The 20,809-nt window shown below is 40.1% G+C and overlaps 2 protein-coding genes across 5 annotated transcripts; both read left to right on the top strand.

The window, feature by feature from the left end:
* Nucleotides 1-650: 650 nt before the first annotated feature.
* Nucleotides 651-2,934, top strand: LOC104228918 (spindle pole body component 110-like). Its single transcript, XM_070168612.1, has 2 exons — nt 651-839; nt 1,119-2,934. The coding sequence occupies exon 2, from the start codon at nt 1,123-1,125 to the stop codon at nt 2,932-2,934; it is 1,812 nt and encodes a 603-aa protein (XP_070024713.1). The 5' UTR covers nt 651-839; nt 1,119-1,122.
* Nucleotides 2,935-2,992: 58 nt separating this feature from the next.
* LOC104228919 (FRIGIDA-like protein 5) lies at nt 2,993-12,711 on the top strand. Of its 4 annotated transcripts, XR_011405886.1 has the most exons (7): nt 2,993-3,689; nt 7,951-8,126; nt 8,213-9,002; nt 9,107-9,595; nt 11,152-11,327; nt 11,417-11,850; nt 11,969-12,711. XR_011405886.1 is itself a non-coding variant. In XM_070168609.1 (6 exons), exons 1-6 carry the CDS (start codon nt 2,993-2,995, stop codon nt 11,759-11,761), a joined length of 2,652 nt encoding a protein of 883 aa, XP_070024710.1. In that variant the 3' UTR covers nt 11,762-12,711. The 4 variants fall into 4 exon arrangements, 3 of the variants coding, with proteins under 3 accessions (XP_070024710.1, XP_009779775.1, XP_009779774.1); XM_070168609.1 differs by having other exon boundaries at nt 8,234-9,002; nt 11,417-12,711; XM_009781473.2 differs by having other exon boundaries at nt 9,110-9,595; nt 11,417-12,711.
* Nucleotides 12,712-20,809: the final 8,098 nt, after the last annotated feature.

The following is a 20,809-nucleotide window of genomic DNA, read 5'->3' as shown; positions in this document are numbered from 1 at the left end:
TATAGGTAGACAAATAAAATATTTTTTTTAACTTTTTCATATAAAAACATTTCTCAATATATGTTTTTTTTAAAAAGTTAGAGTGGACTAGTTTTGAGGGCATTTTTATAAACAAACAATTCTTTTAGAAACTGTGCAATGCTTTAATACATCAAACCAAACAATGGATAAGAAATATGTCAGCATAACTAATACCAACATAACTAATGCAATCATAACTAATACCAACACTACTAATACGCCCTATTCAGTATTATTCTTATGCACCCTACCAAACGACCCCTTATTTTCTATGCATTAGTGATGCATAAGATAATACCAAATAGGATGTATAACTAATGCATAGGTTCAAAATGTCTACCAAACAATGTATTATTAATACACAAAGCTAATGCATGCATTAGCTTATCTGATGAATCTTACCAAATGACCCCTTAGAGTAAACTTGGGGAATGTAAATGATTTTCGCCCTTATTAAATTAGGTACATAAATATTTTATATTCAAAATTTAAAATACAAATTAAACACTAGATAAAGCAATATTAAAATTTATAGCATACCTATTTCTTCTAATATCAAATCAAACGAGTTTTACGAGTTACAGAAATAATACTAATATTAGTGCAATAGTGTGTAATGTTTTAAAATATAAAGAGTATCATATATAGATCAAAATTCAAAACAGATGAGCTAAAGATACATCGACCGACTTCTAAACTAGATAGTACTATTTTGACGAGGAATTAAAAAAAAAAAACACACAAAAAGGAAAATAGAAGAAAGCGAAAAGTAAGGCAGATGGACCCACGTCATTCAATCGTCAAAACAGCCGGAATCCGTATGCATCTCTTCTCCCTTTTAGATTAGAAGCGGAAACTTCCTTTCCCCTTTTCCAGTTCCGTTTTGTTTTTGTGTTCTCTACCAACCCTTCTACTGTAATTTTTAACTTCCCATAGGAGTTTTCCTGCTTCCAAAATATCAGTTTTCAAACAAAATTCTCTGTTTCGGCACTCTTGTTAACTGTTATTATTGACTAAATTCTGAGGTTTTCTCCTCTCTGTACTGTATTAACTGTTAAATATCTGTCTTTTTTTTGTTTGTATGTATGTTGGTGAAGCAATATGGGTGTACTGGAAAAGATATCGGAAGCATTGCATAACAACGAGAAGAAGACGGTGGAGTTAAGTCAAAAAATATTTAAGTTAATTTCGGAATGGGGAACTTTTGAGAAGGACTTAGATTTATCCAGCAAGTGTTTGAAGGAATGCTTCAATGAGATGGAATCCAAGGAAATGCATTTAGGATCAGTTCAAGAATCAGTGGCGGAGAGCTTGAAGGAACTCAATGCTATTAGGGAATCAGTTGAACGAAAACGCGAAGAAGTTGAGAGGAAAGAGGAGGAATTGGAGTCGAAGTGGAAGGATTTGAGTTTGGCACGAAAAGGGTTTGCTGAGACTGTGAAGTTAAGGGAGGAGAAGCTGAATGATCAGGAGAAGGTGGTGGAAAGGCTTTGGGATGAGGTTAAATTCGAGCGGAAACAAACAGGCGATGTGGAGGAAAAATTAATTGAAATTAGGTTGAAAGAGAAGAATTTGAATAGGATTCAGAGTTGGATTCACCATGAAACACATGCCCTTGAGTTGAAAGATCAAGAATTGGCTGAAAAGATGGAAGAAATTAAAGTCAAGGAACATAATTTGCAGTCCATGAAGAAGGAACTTGAGGATAGGGAAATGGGGTTGGAATCTTTAAATAAAGAGCTGGTGATAAAGGAATGTATGTTGGATAATGTGAAGAAAGAACTGAGGGTGAAGGAGAATAACTTGGATTATGTGAAAAAGGAACTAAGGGAGAATGAAAATAACTTGGAACCTCTGAAGAAGGCTCTTGCTGTTAAGGAAAGTAGGTTGGATGGTGTGATGAAAGAAGTAAGAGTGAAGGAAAGTAAATTGGGGATAATGAAGAAAGAACTTAGAGAAAAGGAAAATAACTTGGAATCTATGAACAAGGAACTTGCTGTCAAGGAAAATAGGTTGGATAGTATGCAGAAAGAAGTAAGAGTTAAGGAAAGTAAATTGGAGATTTTGAAGAAAGAACTTGGAGAAAAGGAAAATAACGTGGAATCTGTGAACAAGGAACTTGCTGTTAGGGAAAACAGGTTGGAAGGTGTGAAGAAAGTATTAAGAGTGAAGGAAAGTAACTTAGACTATTTGGAGAAGGAACTTAGAGAAAATGAAAAAAAATTGGATTATGCAAAAAAGGAACTAAGGGAGAAGGAGATTAACTTGGATTCTTTGAAGAAGGAACTTACTTATAAGGAAAACATGTTGGATAGTATGAAGAAAGAACTGCAATTGAAGGGAAGTAACTTAAATATTGTGATGAAGGAACTTAAAGAGAAGGAAAAAGAATTAGATTTTGTTAAAAAGGAGCTAAGGGAGGAGGAAATTAACGTGGATGTGGTGAAGAAGGAACTTTCTGTTAAAGAAAATATGTTGGATAATATGAAGAAAGAGTTGGGATTGGAGGAAAATAACTTAGATATTGTGATGAAGGAACTTAAAGAAAAGGAAAAAAACATGGATTTTGTGAAAAAGGAGCTGAGGGAGAAGGAGAATGAATTGGAGTCGGTGAAGAAGGAATTCAAAGCTGAAGCAGATAACTTGATTGCTCTTAGGAAGCAACTTGAATCTAAGGAGGTCTTCTTGTCCTCAATGAAGAAGGAACTTGAGCACAAGGAGAAATTTCATGATGTAATGAAGAAGAAACTTGAACTCCACGAGGAACACTTGAAGTCATTCAATGAGAGACTCAATTTGAGGGAGAGAGAGCTTGATTCTATTCAAGAAGCATATAAACAGCGGTTTGAAGAACTTAATTCAAAGGAGAAGAAACTGGATTCACTAGAGGAATTTGCAAAAAAAAAACTATGAGGACTTTCAATCAGAAAAGAAAATATTCCTGGTAGAGCAGGGACTTTTTGAGCAACGCATGAAAGAAGTTATACTTGGAGAGGAAAGTGTTAAGGATAGATTAGAAGAGCTTGAATCAAGGGAGAAACATTTTGAGGATAGGTGTAAAGAGCTCGGAGAGAAAGAGAAGCAGTTGAATGCTATTCCTAATGCGCACATAAAGTCAGAGCCTGCGGAAGAAGTAGCACTGGACAGGGTCAATGCTATTGTAGGTAATTCTACTGTTACAAGTTTTGTTGTGATAATGGATGGAAAGAGTTTGCAGATATTCTTAAATGAGCATGAGAAGGTGCTGGATTTGATGTCTGACGAAGTTTTTAAGGCTCTTCAGATGTCTCCTGACCCTGCACAACTGGTTCTTGATGCAATGGAAGGTTTCTATCCTCCCCATTTGAGAAAGGGAGAAACAGAGTTTGAGGGCAGTGTTGCCCGACGGAGCTGCATTCTGCTGTTAGAGCAGTTAATTAGGGTTTCCCCAGATATTCAGGATTTTGTGAGGGGAGTAGCAAGAAATATTGCAAGGGATTGGAGGGTTAAGATGAAGGTGACAAAAGGGAACCAACACGAGATCTTGGGGTTCTTGTATCTTTTGGCTGCGTACAATTTGGTTTCTTCCTTTAAGGTAGATTATCTTATGATCCTGCTGGAGATTGTTGCTAAGCATGACAAATTTGCAGAATTATGTGGTTCTCTTGGTATGAAACAGAACTTACCTGGTAAGTATGTTGGTATTTAACTATTTATTAGCATCCATCTACCACTTCAAAGACACATCAGAAACGATTCCTGCCATAGTTTTGCTAATATGCTTCCAGGCTCCAATACCATATGATGCTGAATTCACTTTAGTGATCCAGTGACATCGCTCAACATGCTTTGCTTTGATAATTTCCTTCCAGCGTGCTCCTTGTTCATCGCCATATCTCCATAGCCATATCATAAGAAGGCTTTTAGGTTTCTTTGATAAGAGTAAGAATCTATTGGAATCAAAACATCACAAAGATTGTGCTTGTGAAAAAACTATACAAATCGTGCATCAGGTTGATAATGTCATATGCATTTTGTACAAGGTCCTGATTACATAAAAATTATAACAACATAGCCAGTATAGTCCCAGAAGTAGGATTTGCGGAGGGTAGAGTGTATGCAGACCTTATCCTGCCTTTAAGAAGGCATAGAAGCTGTTTCCGATAGCCCCTCAGCTCAGTAAGGGAAATGGGAGAGGCAATAACAAGCAAATCGATCTGACAACCGAAGCGAAAATACAAAACTAACACTAGGTAATGCAAGTAGAAAACCGAAGAAACAACAAGTAGTAACAGAAATTTAGGAATAAAAAAATACTCAAAAGACATTTAAGTGGTGTGTCAAAGCCACTGTTACAAACAAGGATTACACTCGGTTACCTAACCCTTTACCTTTATTCTCAACTTCCACACTTTCCTATCCATGGTCATGTCTTTGGTAAGCTGGAACAACACCATATCTTGCCTAATCACCTCTCCCCAATACTTTTTTGACTTGTCTCTACCTTTCCGTTGGCCCTCCAATGCCAGCTTTTCACACCTCCTCACCGGAGCATCAATGCATCTTCTCTTCACACGCCTAAACTATCTAAGTCTCGCTTCCCGCATCTTGTCCTCCACATGGGCCACACCCACCTTGTCCCGGATAATTTCATTTTTAATTCTATCTAACCTGGTATGCCCGCACATCCATCTCAGCATCCTCCTTTCAGCTATCTTCATCTTCTGGACATGAGTGTTTTTGACTGGCCAACACTACTCCTCATACAACATAGTGGGTCTGACTACTGCTTTATAGAACTTACCTTTAACTTTTGGTGACACATTCTTATCACACAAAACACTGAAAGCGAGCCTCTATTTCATCCACCCCGTCCCAATTCGGTGTGTGACATTCTTGTCGATCTCCTCATTCCCTCGTATAATAGACCCAAGGTACTTGAAACTTTCTCTCAAAGGGATGACTTGTGAATCAAGCCTCACGTCCACTTCCCAAGTCGTGCCACTGAACTTGCACTCCAAGTATTCTATTTTGGTCCTGCTCAACTTGAAACCTTTAGACTCCAGGGTCTGTCTCCAAATCTTTAATCTCTCGTTAACACCACATCGCGTCTCGTCAATCATTACAATATCATCTGCAAATAACATGCACCATGACACCTTTGTAGAATGTGACGCGTCAGTGCGTCGATCGCTAGGGCAAACAGAAATGGGCTGAGGGTTGACCCTTGATGCAACCCCATCATAACCGGGAAGTGTTTCGAGTCCCCTCTCACTGTGCTAGCCCGAGTCTTAGCGGCAACGTACATGTCCTTAACAACCCTTATGTATGCAACAAGAATGCCTCTAGCCTCCAAACATCTCCACAACACCTTCCGCGACACTTTATCGTAAGCCTTCTCTAAGTCGATGAACACCATATGTTAATCCCTCTTTCTCTCTATATTGCTTCATGAACCTCCTAATAAGGTGAATAGCTTTTTTAGGTCTGCCATCTATGTCGAATAAGTGCGTCGTCCAACAACACTCTACCTTTCTCATCCTTGATGCACTTCACTTGGTCCAGATCGCAGGCCTTCCTTTCTCGAACCTTGGCTAGCCTGTACAGCTTCTTGTCCCCTCCCTTGCCTCCAAGTTCTTCATACAGACGCTCAAACGCTACAGTCTTAGCCGCAGTAATTGCTAACTTAGCTTCCTTCTTGGCCACCTTATACTGCTCCTTGTTCGTCCTCTTATCCTCCTCGTCCACACTCTCCAACAGCTTCAAATAAGTTGCTTTCTTGGCTTCCACTTTACCTTGGACCTCAGTGCTCCACCACCAGTCCCTTTTGCGGCCACCAGATGGACCCTTCGAGACCCCCAATACCTCCCTAGCAGACTCCCTAATGCAATTCGCAGTCGCGGTCTACATATCACTCGCATCCCACTACGCTTCCATGCCCCCATAGCCAACAACTTATCCCTCAACTCCAGAGTCATAGCTCCCTACTTGATTAATCTCCAAATCCATGACCAGGAGCCTATGCTGGGTCGTGAGGTTCTCACTCAAGATGACCTTGAAGTCCGTGCACACACAGACTTTTATCAGATTTTCTGAATAGTCAATTTGAGTCTTGGCTGCCGAACTTTGGAAAGTAACCAAATATTCCTCCTTCAGGAAACTCGAGTTAGCTATCACCAAATCAAACGCCTTTGCAAAATTCAACAACGAAGTTCCTCCTCCGTTCCTAACTCCGAAACCAAAGCCTCCATGCACGTCATCGTAACCTTCAAATGCCTCCGCAATGTGGCCATTGAAATCTCCTGTTATGAAAAGCTTCTCAGTGAGCGGGATACCACGCACAACCTCATGGAAGTCCTCCCAGAAGCGCCTCTTTAACCTACTCGTCTAAGTCCACTTGGGGTGCGTATGCACTAATCACATGTAAAGTAAAACGCCCAACGACTAGCTTAATACTCATCAACCTGTCGCTCACCCTCCTATCCTCCACCACTAGCTCCCGAAGATCCCTATCAACCAAAATGCCTACCCCATTCTTGGCCCCACGCGACCAGAGTACCAAAATATAATCCCGTCTACATCCCGTGCCTTATCTCCCACCCATCTTGTCTCTTAGAGACAAGCTATATCGATCTTCCTCTTATGGAGAATTCTTCGCGAACTCTATAGACTCCCCCGTCAAGGTATATATGTTTCAATACCTAACTCAGCCTGGAAGCACCCTTACCCCCACCCTCCCCCCCGAGGACATGACCTTACCCAACTCTCTTCCTTTTCTTTTTAATTTTTATTTTATTTTTTTATGATTACATAAAAGTTGAAAAACGAAAAAGATTTATTCGTAGAGTCTAATTACATTTTCCTTTTTGCATAAGTGGACTTTTATTATTTATTGCTAAAATCTGATTTCCATCCCTCCCTCCTTCTTTGGCAGCATAACCCTCTCCCATATCACCTGATGAAACTTGTTTTGGGTGCAATTCCCTTCATATAAATATTTTCTTCTGATTTTGTCCAATTGCTTATGAACTTTTTTAGAGTTTGGAAATATTGACATGCGATAGGTGAGAATTCTGTCAGCATCGGATAATTATATTACTCTGTCTGCAAACTGCCAAGTGTCCAGCCTTCTCTTAAACTTTTCTACTCCTCCCTGCCAAACCTTAACTGATTTAAACATAGTTCCCAAGGCAACCCCAAGTATATAGTAGGAAATTGTCCTATCTTGCACCCCATCATTTCTGCCAGCTTCTGTATATTTTGGCACTATGTTGAATGGACACAACAAAATTACTCCAGTTTCATATGTAACCTAGATATGGCTTAGAAACGCAGAATCACCCTTAAGTAAAGCAATTGCAACTTTTCAGCTGAACAAAAGATTAGTTTATATCATCTCATTAATGATCTCTTTGCCTAGAATTACTTGAATTTCTTAGCTCTTGCACTATCTTGAAAGCTTCCTTGTCTCTTGATGTTAGAAACTGTGTCTATTTCTATAAAGACGATTATTTAGAAGTATTAATTCTTTCTTACCAACTATAAGTACCTTATTTCACGTAGATATGGGGCTATATTCAATCCTTCTCATTTTGTCCTTGAGCTGAGGGTCTTCGAAGGGGAGGTCTGCGTATACACTACCCTCCCCAGATCCCACTTGTGGGATTATACTGGGTATGATGTTGTTGATGGGGCTATATTCAAACTTTGAATGTATGCCACATGTGTATAAGAGTAATGGATCTAGATGTGGACTTGTCAAAATAAAGATGAAAAGATTGTGCACTTGTTCATGTTTTAGCAACCACTCCTCCTTTTCCCGATAGCTACACACCTCAAAATCCAGCAGTTAATTTATTTTTTTCTCCTCAGCAAGATCTGCAGCACTGCCCTTGCATTCTTTGGGAAAGTTTGTTTCGAACTAAAACAACCTACTCGTTCTGATTACAGGTTTTGTCCAGAATCTTCTAACCCAGCGACAACATCTTGAAGCTATTAGATATGCTTATGCATTTGAACTTGTGGACCAGTTCCCACCCACAGCCATTCTGAAAAATTACGTGGAATATGTTGAACGTAATTATATGAATGTTTGCCAGAAAGAGACCTGCTCATTCGAAGAAAAGGTATTATGCCACTTCTGTTGCCAATGTTCTAACCCCCTCCTTTAAGACTCATTTTTATAATGTTTAATTTGACATTTTGCAAATAGATTGAGGCCATTGAACAACAGGTTGCTTCTATTAGAGCTGTTATCAGATGTATTCTGAATTACAAACTTCAGTTTAAATATCCGATAGAACACCTTGAAGAATGTATAGAAGTGCTTACAAGGCAGAAGGAAGATCAAGCTGCATTATGTGTCATTTATGAGGCTAAAACGCAAGAGCAAGCGAATGTGAATCAGATGGGCTCTACTAATCCATCTAGTCCCACAGGCACCAAGGCCCTCAATTCCGCATCATTCTCTGCTAGAACCCCCTCGTGCACTTTAGGTCATTCCAATTCCATGGCCATTATCCTTATGAACATGAGTGGAGAGGATTTGCAGAATTTCTTAAACAAACATTTGAAGGAGCACAAGTTGTTGCGCAGTGAAGTCTTTAGTGCTCTTCAAATGTCGCTGGACTCGGGGATGCTTGTGTTGGAAGCACTGGTAGGGTTTTATCCTCCAGACTATCAGAAAGAAGAGATTGAATTTAATCGTAATATTATCAGGCAGAGTTGCATCCTTTTATTAGAACAGTTCATGGAACTTTCGCCGGAGATTAAACCAGAGGCTAAATTAGAAGCTAGCAAGCTTGCATTTGCCTGGAAAGCAAAGATGATGGGTGAAATGGAAAACCATTTGGCAATCTTGGGTTTTCTTCTTCTTGTAGGTAGCTACAGATTGGCTTCTGCCTTCGATAAAGATGAACTTGAGAGTTTGTATCACAAGGTATCACCGCATGTGAATACATCTGAAATCTGTCACGCCCTTGGTATTTCAAATAATACTTCAAGTAAGTAATCAAATCTAAGAATTTTGTAGATGGTATTGTCAAATTTTTTCCTAGAGTTTGTGTTAATATTGGCTTTCCAGTAAGTGATGATCTTCCTTCTATAGAAGAATCGAAGAGACACAAGGCTCAAGGCTATACAGATGAATCTGTTTGCAACAACATGGATATGAAATGCGAAGGACATGATGTAATCTGCAATTGTGCCTCAAGTTTACTTCGTACATCAGATCCTGCTTTGCTTGTACTGGATGCTTTCCGGAGTTGTCATCCCACAAAATTAGGGAGGTGTGAAAACTTCCCATCAGTTATGCGGAGCTTCTCTGATCTGTTGGACCAGCTGAGAGAAACTTCTCCAGAAATTAAACCTCATGTTAAAGCGGGGGCTATTGCATTTGCAGTTGATTGGTATTCTACATTGATCGGGTCCCAGCTAAATACATCCGAGTTCTTGGCATTTGTGCAGCTTTTAGCTATTTATAAAATAATAGACTCTTTCCATTCAGATGCACTTTTTGGTCTTTTGGAGAAAGTTCAACCAACTGAAAGTGTTGTTACTTTGTTCAAAATCCTTGGGTTGACAGATAAGATCCGATGTATGTTCCTCTCTCTTTCTATTGTTTGTTTCACTTTGAAATGTACTTGCCTGTGTACACACACAGTCACCTCCTAATATGAATAATGTGCTGCACTGCTGCTTGTCATATGAAGGGTCACACATTTCTAGATGTGTTCATTTCTCATTTATGATGGAATTTTGCTTCCTATTTTATAATATTATTGCCTTTTTAATTGATTATTTAGATCCTGTTATTGTCCTTTGAGGGGACTGAATTTGTAGGATTCATCTTGTTGTTTTATATTATGCATACTACAATTTGATCAGACATTCTATGAGTAGCATTCATTTTTTGATGATTTTTTCCTGTTGTAGAAATTGGTTTTACTTCTTCCAAGGAACATATGGAATTACTCCTTGGCGACCGTGATCTTGACATTCGATAGGTCTATGCTATTAGCCGAAATAACCCTATCTATGAGAGCCTTCTCACATAGTTTATAAAGCAGCAGACTTGAGACAGGTTGACTGCTAGCTTAAAACTAATCGATTTAGGATGAATCAACAATCATAAAAGGTTGCACAACCACATTTGACAAAAGGTGAAAGTAGCACACACAGTGGATAAAATAAGAGAAGTTCGCTTGAGATAATTTAGTCATATCCTATGTAGATCTTGAGATGTACTGGTCTGCAGATGTGTAACCATGGTGATTGAAGGTGTTAAGGGAACAAGGTAGACCTTAAATCACACAGAAAGAGGTTTATCTCGAAAGACCTATAATCTCTTCGGATCCATCCGAACTTAGTGGAAAATGGAGTATAATGAAAGAAAAGATCCATATAGCAATACCAATTAGTTGTGATTAAGGCTTCGTATTATTATTACGCTTACTTTAGGTCCAATATTAGGAGTTTATCTTGTTAGGATTTGTATGTCAGTAGAAAAGATAGAGAACATCTAGTGTCAATGAACTTCAATTGTTAAATATTGTTTAAGACGAGTTTAAATAGAGTGACATGGATAGTGAGGATTTATATGGCGACCCTGACTAGTTTGATTGTGAAGCATAGGTGTTTTATGTTATTTGCTGAAAGAAAAGGTACCTAGTGATTGAATGCTTGAATAGCATCCTAGTCTTTTGAATTGTATCTCTTTGGCATTTTTGAAGAGGAGTTCTGATCTCATTTCTCAGAATAAAGTTGGTGAGAATTTTTGGAGCTGATAAACCTTTGTTTACTTTTCGTTTATTCTGTGATTTTTCCAAATCTTTTGATGTACAATATAACTAGAAAATGCATTCAGCTGAGTTATTTTGAGGGTGTGGTTTGATATTTTACATCATCAGCATTGGCTAAAATTCTTGTTCCTTTAACGTGCAATCTCTATATCTGTGACCCGATATTTGAACAAAAAATTAAGTTGTTACTGTAGCTGATGTTTTCATCTGACTCTTGTAACTTCAGTTGACAGGGAACATTTTACACTACTCACTTCGTTTTTACTGAATATAACCAAAGACTGAACAACCTTTGGATTTATCTGACTGATATTTTCTTTCCCCCTTTTTTTTTGTATTTTTTGAGTTACAGGCTTCGTCCAAAATCTTATAAATAAAAAGCAGTGGATGGTGGCATTTACTTATGTCTATGAGTTTGATCTTGTTAACTTGGTTTCACCAGTGATGCTCCTGAGGGATTATGTAAGACACTCAGAAGAGATTGCCAAGAAAATACTTCATGCTGGAAATAGTTCTCATCGAGCCCAAGTATGTAGTGTTCTCTTCCTCTTTGGCAAATAACTTCATGATCATTTCTTCTGAAATCCAAAATCAAGTTTGATCTATCTTTTTCGCAGATGAAGGCTATAAATTATGAAATAAATGCACTAAGAAATGCAGTTAGACATATTGTGGATCGTGGTCTTCAGTCGGAATATTCACTTTCTCAACTTCAAGAACAGATCGAAAAACTTCAATGTCAGATGTCAAACTCGAGTCAATCAAGCTCAAATCGAAACTTTATTGCTGAGTTCCGACAAGTTAAAACAAATAAAGGAACTTGCAGATCTGCTCCAATTGCTCAAGTGCGAAAAGAGCTCATGAAGAAACGTTCTGCCCCAGCTGGTGACACTGATTTTATCCACAGGGCTCGAGGAAAACAGAACTTTAAGCGCCATCGTCATTTATCCATGAGGAGATGAGTTGTATCAAGTGTTTTATTGACAATCCCTCACGGTTATGTTCTTTACGAGCATTGTGGGAGTGGGTTGTGGAGGAATATTTTGAGGGGGTGAGAATAGTTTAGTGCTAATGTGTCTCTTGGGTTTTGGGGGGTGGGGGTTACGTTTTTTGGGGCACTGGCGGTGTGGGGTTAACATTTTGAGGCTTGCTTTTCTAAACATTTGCAGAACTTGCCAGCAGGAGGTAACAGTTCAACGAATCCGGAGGCTATAGGATGGAATTGCAAGATTGGAAGTTGTCAGAATTTCAAAGCCGCATTGAATTACTTCACAAACAAAGCACATCACATGACTGCCACTATATTGGAGGTTTGGGAACCTTGGAGGGTTTTCTGTTAACTTATGTTATGAGAATCTTTTGACTAGGAGGAGGTAGCTTCTCCTTACATCTCAGTACATCTAAGTTTGGATCCCTAACATATCGAGAAATGTGTGCCTTTTTATTACCTGGTTAGCCACAAGAGGGATGATTTTGACGGCTGAGAATTTGAGGAAGAGGGAGATTACTTATGTTTGTTAGTGCTATATAGGTAATTATGGGATTGTTTGGTATATCTCTGGTGATGCCGGTTACTGTAAGAAATGTTCAACTGGAAGATGGAGATGAAGACGTAAGGCGTGGGAAGTTAGTCCACTAGCACTCATGTGGGTTGTTGGCGAGAAATATGAGACTTGTTGAAGGGGTAGAAATTGATTTTGCATCATTGATAGCCTCTTATCCTTTTTTCTTGGTGCACCCATGAGGCTCCTCGTTATGTCGAAGAGTGGGTGTCATGTGTAATAAAAAAACATATCTTTTTGGTAGGTTTTCCACTTTTTGGTGTACGTCTTGTGTATAGGTGTTTTAACTCAAACTTTCGCTTAAGTTATGTACTACCTTATAAAAATTGCCCTGTCCAAGCATTTCCTGAGCTCACTTCTTTGATGCTTGGATTAGTAGAGTCCGAAACTTTTTTGATGATTTTTTGGACAAAAAATACTTTTCTACTACTTAAAAAAAAAGTTACATAAATGAGTAAAATGCAGTACTATACTGCCAATTACTTTAACGAAAATTTAGCCGTTAAAGTAAAACACAGTATAGTACTGCGTTTTACTTAATTATTTTTTGTAATTTGCAGTACTATATTGCGTTTTACTAAGAAAATTATACTGCGTTTTATACTGAAACGTATTATTATACTGCTTTTTACTTTGGTTTTTGGTCCCACAATGAACTGACATAACAATAATTCAATACATAAAACGTTGTATTGTACTGCATTTTACATAGAAAAATTCTACACCCCAACGTCGGACTTGCCTTATTTAAAGGCGTTTCAAATTTATGAAAATTCATTCAATACTTTACTTCAAACTTACGTTCATACTTCTCTCTTCTTCTTATCAATCATTTTTTTACAATGTCTGAAGTGGCAAAAATAAGGGTTTCACTATATTGGGGGGGGGGGGGGGGAGGTTGTGTTGGAGAATAACTCTGTGAGGTATAGCTCACCTTCACAATGTCATGTTAAATTGCCGCTTACTATGGAGTACGATAAATTGGTATTGTTGTTACGTAAAAAAATGAATGAGAGGAGGCGTTCGGTTAACCTTAAAATAACCGGTAGATTTTCGTATTCAGTGACTCCGCAGGGGTTTGCTTATTATTCTGAGTTTAACATCGAGAATGATGAAACTCTTAGAGATTTTTTGCGAATTCCGGATGAATACAGGGAATTTATTGTAATAAAATTATTGGAAATGTACGTCAAGGTGGAAGACGTTCCCAATAATGAGGGCGTGCATAGTAGGGATAACCCCTAGTCATCGGGTGGTTATTCTGGAGCAGTTTTTGCCGGACAGATTGCTGATGAAAGAGCTTGCCTTGATTTAAACTTGTCACCACCGGCGAATGAGCAGCCACAAAATAATTTTTTGACTTTATATAATCAACAAGACGACTGGTAAACTTCAATTTTACTACGCTTTAGCGATGTTTATTTTATGTTTTAATTGAATTTGTATTAACACTCATATTTTTCATAGGGGGTACCGTCCGGATACGAATTTTACAAGTTATGACCCCGCCCCTAGTTGAAATATGCGTAGTTCTGGAGTATTGGACCACAGTGGTCCATCCGGGAGTCATCACCAACAAGAAAACATCCATCATGAAACGTCAAGACAGTACGACTTGTAAGTAAAGTGATATTGCGATATCTAAAGTATTTATCTCGTTGGGTATATTATCATTTTGTTATTTTTGTGCAGCGAAAACGAGATTCTTGAAGCTCCTGACCTCACACAGTTGACCATAGATGACGTATTTACTCGTGATTTGGCAGATGCGCAGAGTCAGAAAGATGATAGTGATTATGACAACAATGCGGATGAGTCTGGGGATGACACACCCTTCCATGATGAGGGTGATGATGAGGAGAAAGTGAATGTTGAACCTGAGTTGACGAGAGAGCATGTTCCTTCACTCCCGCTAGACCAAGAGTGTACGAGTCCCACGTGCCATTTCATGAGCAGAATATTCCCTACCTTGATAATTTGCCAAGCATGCCGAATGTGGATTCCCTCACAAAGGATGATGATGAATTTCGGTCAGCGATGTGGAATGAGTCTAGACCAGTTGTTCTGACAAAGGGCATGTATTTCCCTGATAAAGCTCGCTTAATTAAGGCTGTAAAAATCTACAGTATAAGAGAGTGCCGTGAGATGACGGTAAGTAAGTCAACTACGGAGAAATACAAGGATGTATGCCGTAGAGACTTTATGGGTTGTCACTGGATGTTATGTGCCACCAAGAAGAAATCAGGTTTGTGGAAAGTGGGTAAATTTATTAGCGAGACAGATGTGAAATAGACACATACAATGAGAATCACTTCAACTTGGATGTGAACTTGATTTCTCTTGTCTTGATTCCATATTTGGAAGTGTCCATTAGGTTCAAGATTAAAGAGTGTATTACAGCCGTCCACCAGGAGTATGGTTGTACTATAACCAAAAGAAAGGCATATCTCGGTCGCAAACGTGCCTTTGAACTTATTTATGGCGAACTGGGATAAGTCTTTTTCAAATCTGCCCAGGTACATGGCCGCACTGCAACACTTTAACCCCGGGACTGTTGTTGAATGGAGGCGTGAGCGGAGTCCGGACAGACCCGAATATATTTTCAACTATGTGTTCTGGTCATTTAAACCAGCAATTGATGGTTTTGTGCATTGTCGTCCTGTTATTTCCATAGACGGTACTCATGTCTATGGAAAGTATGATATTAAGCTTTTGATTGCAGTTGCAGTAGATGCCAACGGGCAAATATTTCCACTAGCTTTTGCCATATGTGCCAACGAAAGTGAAGAGACATGGACGCTTTTTTTGAACCACTTGAAGCAGCACGTTGTCAAACATCGTTCAGGTATTTGTCTAATATCTGATCGGCATGGTGGTATTTTAAGTTCTGTACGTCACTTGCCTGAATGGCAGGAACCATATGCATACCACCGTTACTGTGTGCGTCACCTGAAGGCCAATTTCCAGAAGAAATATCCTGACAAGGCATTGCATGACTTAATGTGGATGGCTGCAACTGAGCACCAACAGTGCAAATTCACGAGACGCATGGAAATGATCCGGCAGTTAGAACCACGAGCCTATACTTGGTTGATGGGGCATGAGCTTCACATGTGGACATTGCATGCTGATGGCGGAAGACGATGAGGAGCCCTCACTACAAACGTGTCGGAGTTATTCAACGGCTTGTTGAAGTCTGCCCGTGGATTGCTTGTCACTGCCATGGTCCGCATGACATTCAAACAGAGTGCGGAGAGGTTTGTTGAAAGGCATGCAGCTGCATCAGCATTGATGGACAGGGGTGTTCAATTTATACCAATACCCATGAGAAGATTTGAAAGGTCCAGGAGGCGAGCACAGTGGCATTCATTTCTTCAGTACGATCATGAACAAGGTGTTTTTGAAGTTAAGACCGTTATCCGCGGACACCGTAGGAATAATCTACAGACGGTAAATGAAAATAGAGGGTTATGTTCATGTGGGAAATGGACCATCTACCACATGCCGTGCGCACATGCGTTGAAGTGCTTTCAACAAGTTGGATATGAGGCAACACACTATATTGATAGGCAATACAGTGTTGTTGTATACGTAGACACGTATAGTGGGAAGTTGCAGCCATTAGGTGCTGAGCATTATTGGCCGCCGAAACCTTTTAAGATGGTATGTAACAAGGACTATTTGCGCAAGTTGCAAGTGCAAAAGAGAACGCGTATACGGAACCAAATGGATGTTGGTGACACCGTTTATGCGCATAAATGTGGCATATGCTCGCAAACAGGACACGACCGTCGTAAATGTCCTTCAGGTGGTGTGCGTGGCAGTGGTAATCCGGCTCCTGGTGCAAGTTCGTCGAATGTACCCAACTATCAAGGATACCCCTAGTCTTTTATTTTGGTATTGTTTTTTGTAATACGTGTTTGTACTTGTGTATGTTGCAATATATATCAAATAAAATTATGTTCCACTATTTGGAATAAGTGAAGAAAAAGCTGTTTAATTGTAGGAAAATGTAAATAAAACATTACTACAACACAAACACAAACATAACAGACCAACATAATACAAATACATGAAATATGAAAAATACACTAAACACATACATGCCAATGTTTAGTCCCGGTTGCCATTTTTTCTCCGCTCCAACCACTTAAATCGTTCTTCCATTCATTCTTTTTCTTCTTCTACCTCTTTCAGTTTCGCCTTCACCTCCGCAAGTTTCCGTTTATATTTTTCTTTTCGTTCCTTTTGTGCTTCACAATTCCATTGTGCTTTCCATTTTTCTTCTCCCACCTCCTTCAGTTTCGCCCTTATTTCTACAATAATTCTATCGCTTTCTATTTGTGTTTCCCGTTGGCATAAACACATATTATGAAGAAACTACAATTGTTCTTTGTAGCATTCCTGATAACATGGTTCATCAACCCATTCCTCAAAATCACAAATAGGTTCGCCGGGAACCTTGTATAACTGGTTCATACAGCACCAGTAGCGGCGTCCAACTTCACCACCGTCCCAACAATTTTGCATCGAGCATTCTTTTCCACAGTTGCACTTTGGTGGACGAAGAAGTTGAGCCATTTAATGAAATATTTGCTTTTACTAATTTTGAGCACACAAAATAACTACAATGATGCCGTTATTTATAAGCGAAACCAAATACATAAAGCGTGGTATAGTACTGCGTTTTATGGAGTTGTCTTGTCGTTCTGAAAAAGATGAAAACCACGTGAAAAAAATTTAATACATAAAGCGTGGTATAGTACTGCGTTTTATGGAGTTGTCTTGTCGTTCTGAAAAAGATGAAAACCATGTGAAAAAGCTGGTTTATTGCAGAAAAATTTAATACATAAAGCGTGGTATAGTACTGCGTTTTATGGAGTTGTCTTGTCGTTCTGAAAAAGATGAAAACCATGTGAAAAAAACTGGTTTATTGCAGAAAAATTTAATACATAAAGCGTGGTATAATACTGCGTTTTATGGAGTTGTCTTGTCGTTCTGAAAAAGATGAAAACCATGTAAAAAAGCTGGTTTATTGCAGAAAAATTTAATACATAAAGCGTTGTATAGTACTGCATTTTATGGAGTTGTCTTGTCGTTCTGAAAAAGATGAAAACCATGTGAAAAAATTTGGTTTTAGTTATCCTTTGTGCAGTGATGGTTTTAGTTCTACTGTTTGTTTTTGTGTTATGTTTGCAATATTTGTGTTTCTTGTGTACTGTTTAAGTAAAACTGTTGTTCAAACGCAATTAAAATAAAAATGTTGTTAAAACATAATTGTTATCATTATTTACATAATGCACTATTTACACAAACTAAAAACCTAAGTAAATCAGTAAGTCCCGCAGCCTGTGTGATTCAGTGTTGCTGCTGGCCTGAGTCGCATCCCCTGTTGCCCGGGTACACTATCTGGATCATCATCATCAAGCCGCCTCTTTATGTGAGGATGTGCAGCAGCATCGACACCACAGCTGGCAGGATCGGAAGAATAGGCCGTCGGCCGTCAGCAACCTACAAAACAAGTACTAAACTTAGCACGTGACAAAGTATATTTGTATTGTACGTGTTAAGTCAAAAAATATTTTCCCACCATGGTCTCGTCGGCCTCCTGAATATATGCATCTGTGGTGTCCTCATCAAAGCATGTAGTGGCCTCAAAGATGGGCTGGGACGAAACCTTCATAAGAAAGTTAAAAATTAATTAATGGCAGCTCATTAAGGAAAAGAAAACAAATTGAAATTTTAAAGTAATACAAACATACATGCGCCTGTGGTAGATCCGCATCAACCGCCGGGGATGAGGCATAACTTAACCTGCGCCCGCCATCCACGTCCCGGGTGGGCCAATCCTCAGGTGCGGTAGATGGGCATGCAAAGTACTGGTCTACATCCCCGTCGAATGTACCTGTGATCGATAATGCTCTTGACGTGGTGACCTGCGATACTGGCAGAGATAGCTGAAGGCTGTACGAAGGCATGCTGCTGGAAGGCTCATCTTCCCGAGGTATATAACCCGACTGATCATCTCCAAGCGCCTCAACTCTAAAGTCCTCATCATGTCCCTCAACAGGTGGGTCGACAGGTGCCTCAACGCCCCCTTGCTGGGGACCACCTCCTCGCCATCCCCGCGACCCCGTGAGGCACCCCTCCCTCGTGCCCTACCTCTGCCTCGTGGGACACCCCTACCCCGATGGTAGTCCTCTGGCGCCGCATACTGAGCCTCGTGGTCCAACCTCGCGGCATCTTTTGCCTGAAACAGGGTCCGACGAGCCAACAATGCCACCCGCCGGCCATAGTCAATGACTGCAGGGATGTCGGTATGCTGCTGCATCTTCTGTCCCAACTGGTAGAGGTGATGATGCCCAATAGCCTGTGAAATATTTAAAATATTAATTAAATAACGCTATATCACAATTATACGATATTAATAAGCCAAAAAACATACTAGTGCCTCATGTCTCCCGGCGTATGGTCTGTAGCGCTCGCCAAGTACATGAATGGGGTTCCCGATAATCAGTCGGGTCTGACGGCGGTACCATGACACATACATATGAATAGTGGCCTCTTACGTAAATATAGGTGCTGGCGGAATACGGCCAGCTCACTGCTCCTCCCAAATATGGACCTGCTGCTCTAGCCATCCCATATATATATCGTCCAGCCTGTCACGGTCATCCCGCTGATAGTGTATAGCCACCCATCCAGGCTCCCTCGGTATAGGCTGGGGACGGTGAAATTGGCGAAGCACACGCTCTGTGGCATGATACTCAACCATATCGAAGAAGATCATCGGGACGGAGGTGCTCCAAAGCAGTCGATCGACTGACCAATAAAAGGGCAGCTGAGCTAGCAACTCGTCGTTGTATGGCGTCCAGATGAACTACCAAATAATAACATAAAAGTGAGTATGCGCAACACAACTCAATTTAAAACAAGTAAGTGTAGGTACATATTTACCTGTCCGTCCACCATCATATCTAGCACATCCCTGATAAGGGGGAGATTATGATGAGCATCGGTCCCTCGGTAGTTCCCACGCCGGAGAATCCACCTAGAAGCTAGAGGGAGAAACGGATAAGCCTCACCAGGCGCAAGTGGTAGTAGAGGTGGCTGCAACGGCATGATCCGCTGCCAGGCCCAAACCTAAGATAAAAGGTTGATGTAAAATTTATGAGTCATTTCGACCATATAGAATTCAGAGAAATGAACAGAGTATTCGAAAATGTTGTCACCTGTAGGAGGGGCAGAAAACCACATATGTCCACCGCTAGGCCCATGCTCTCCCAGCACATGCTCCTATACAGGTATGCGAAAACAGCAACACCCCAACTGTACTGGGGTAAACCATCCAGCTGCTGAAGATGATGGAGAAAGCGCATACTCACTTTACTCCCCGAAGTGTTCGGGAACAAGACACACCCGAAAAGCAGGAGCAGCGCCAACCGCGTGTACCTCTCAATATGGAGATCCTCCGTCTCGCCGGTAATGTCTGGGTGCAAAAACGCCATATGATCTCTGATGGCTGACAAAGCAACGCGACTGCCCCCAGCGTCACCTGAGGTCTATAACTAGTAAAATGCCTCATCATATCCAAAAACTGTGCACACGTCATGGATCTAATGTACTGGGGCAGTGCTACGACCCGTCCATCTACGCGCGACCCGTACAAAACCTGAACATCCTCCAGCGTGATGGCGGCCTCTCCAGTGGGCAAGTGAAAAGTGTGCATCTCCGGTCGCCACCGCTCTACCAAGCCCGTGATGAAAGACCAATCAAGCTGCATCCGTCCAAGCTCAAAAATCGTATAGAAGCCCGTAGCCTGTAGGCGCGCGACTACGCGGGCATGGAAAGGATGCTCCCCGATGAACTCCCACAAATCGTCAGGTCTCCTGGGGCAGAGAGGCTACATCGATAGCTGTCCCTCCCATACAAAGGAGGACCTATGGTCGCCCTGGGTTCCAGGCTCGATATTTGAGGCCCGGTAGCACCGAGTTATCCTTAATTATTATGCGTGTTAATTTCAACATTTTTAGAATTGTGTGTGTTAGCTTAATAAATTAAATAATTAATTATGTTTAAAATTGGACTGAATAATTATGTATGGGTTCCAGGCTCGATATTTGAGGCCCGGTAGCACCGAGTTATCCTTAATTATTATGCGTGTTAATTTCAACATTTTTAGAATTGTGTGTGTTAGCTTAATAAATTAAATAATTAATTATGTTTAAAATTGGACTGAATAATTATGTATGGGTTCCAGGCTCGATATTTGAGGCCCGGTAGCACCGAGTTATCCTTAATTATTATGCGTGTTAATTTCAACATTTTTAGAATTGTGTGTGTTAGCTTAATAAATTAAATAATTAATTATGTTTAAAATTGGACTGAATAATTATGTATGGGTTCCAGGCTCGATATTTGAGGCCCGGTAGCACCGAGTTATCCTTA

The sequence above is a fragment of the Nicotiana sylvestris genome, chromosome 1 (genome assembly GCF_000393655.2).
Source record: "Nicotiana sylvestris chromosome 1, ASM39365v2, whole genome shotgun sequence".
Taxonomy (NCBI): domain Eukaryota; kingdom Viridiplantae; phylum Streptophyta; class Magnoliopsida; order Solanales; family Solanaceae; genus Nicotiana; species Nicotiana sylvestris.
This window is presented reverse-complemented; position numbering and strand designations above follow the sequence as displayed.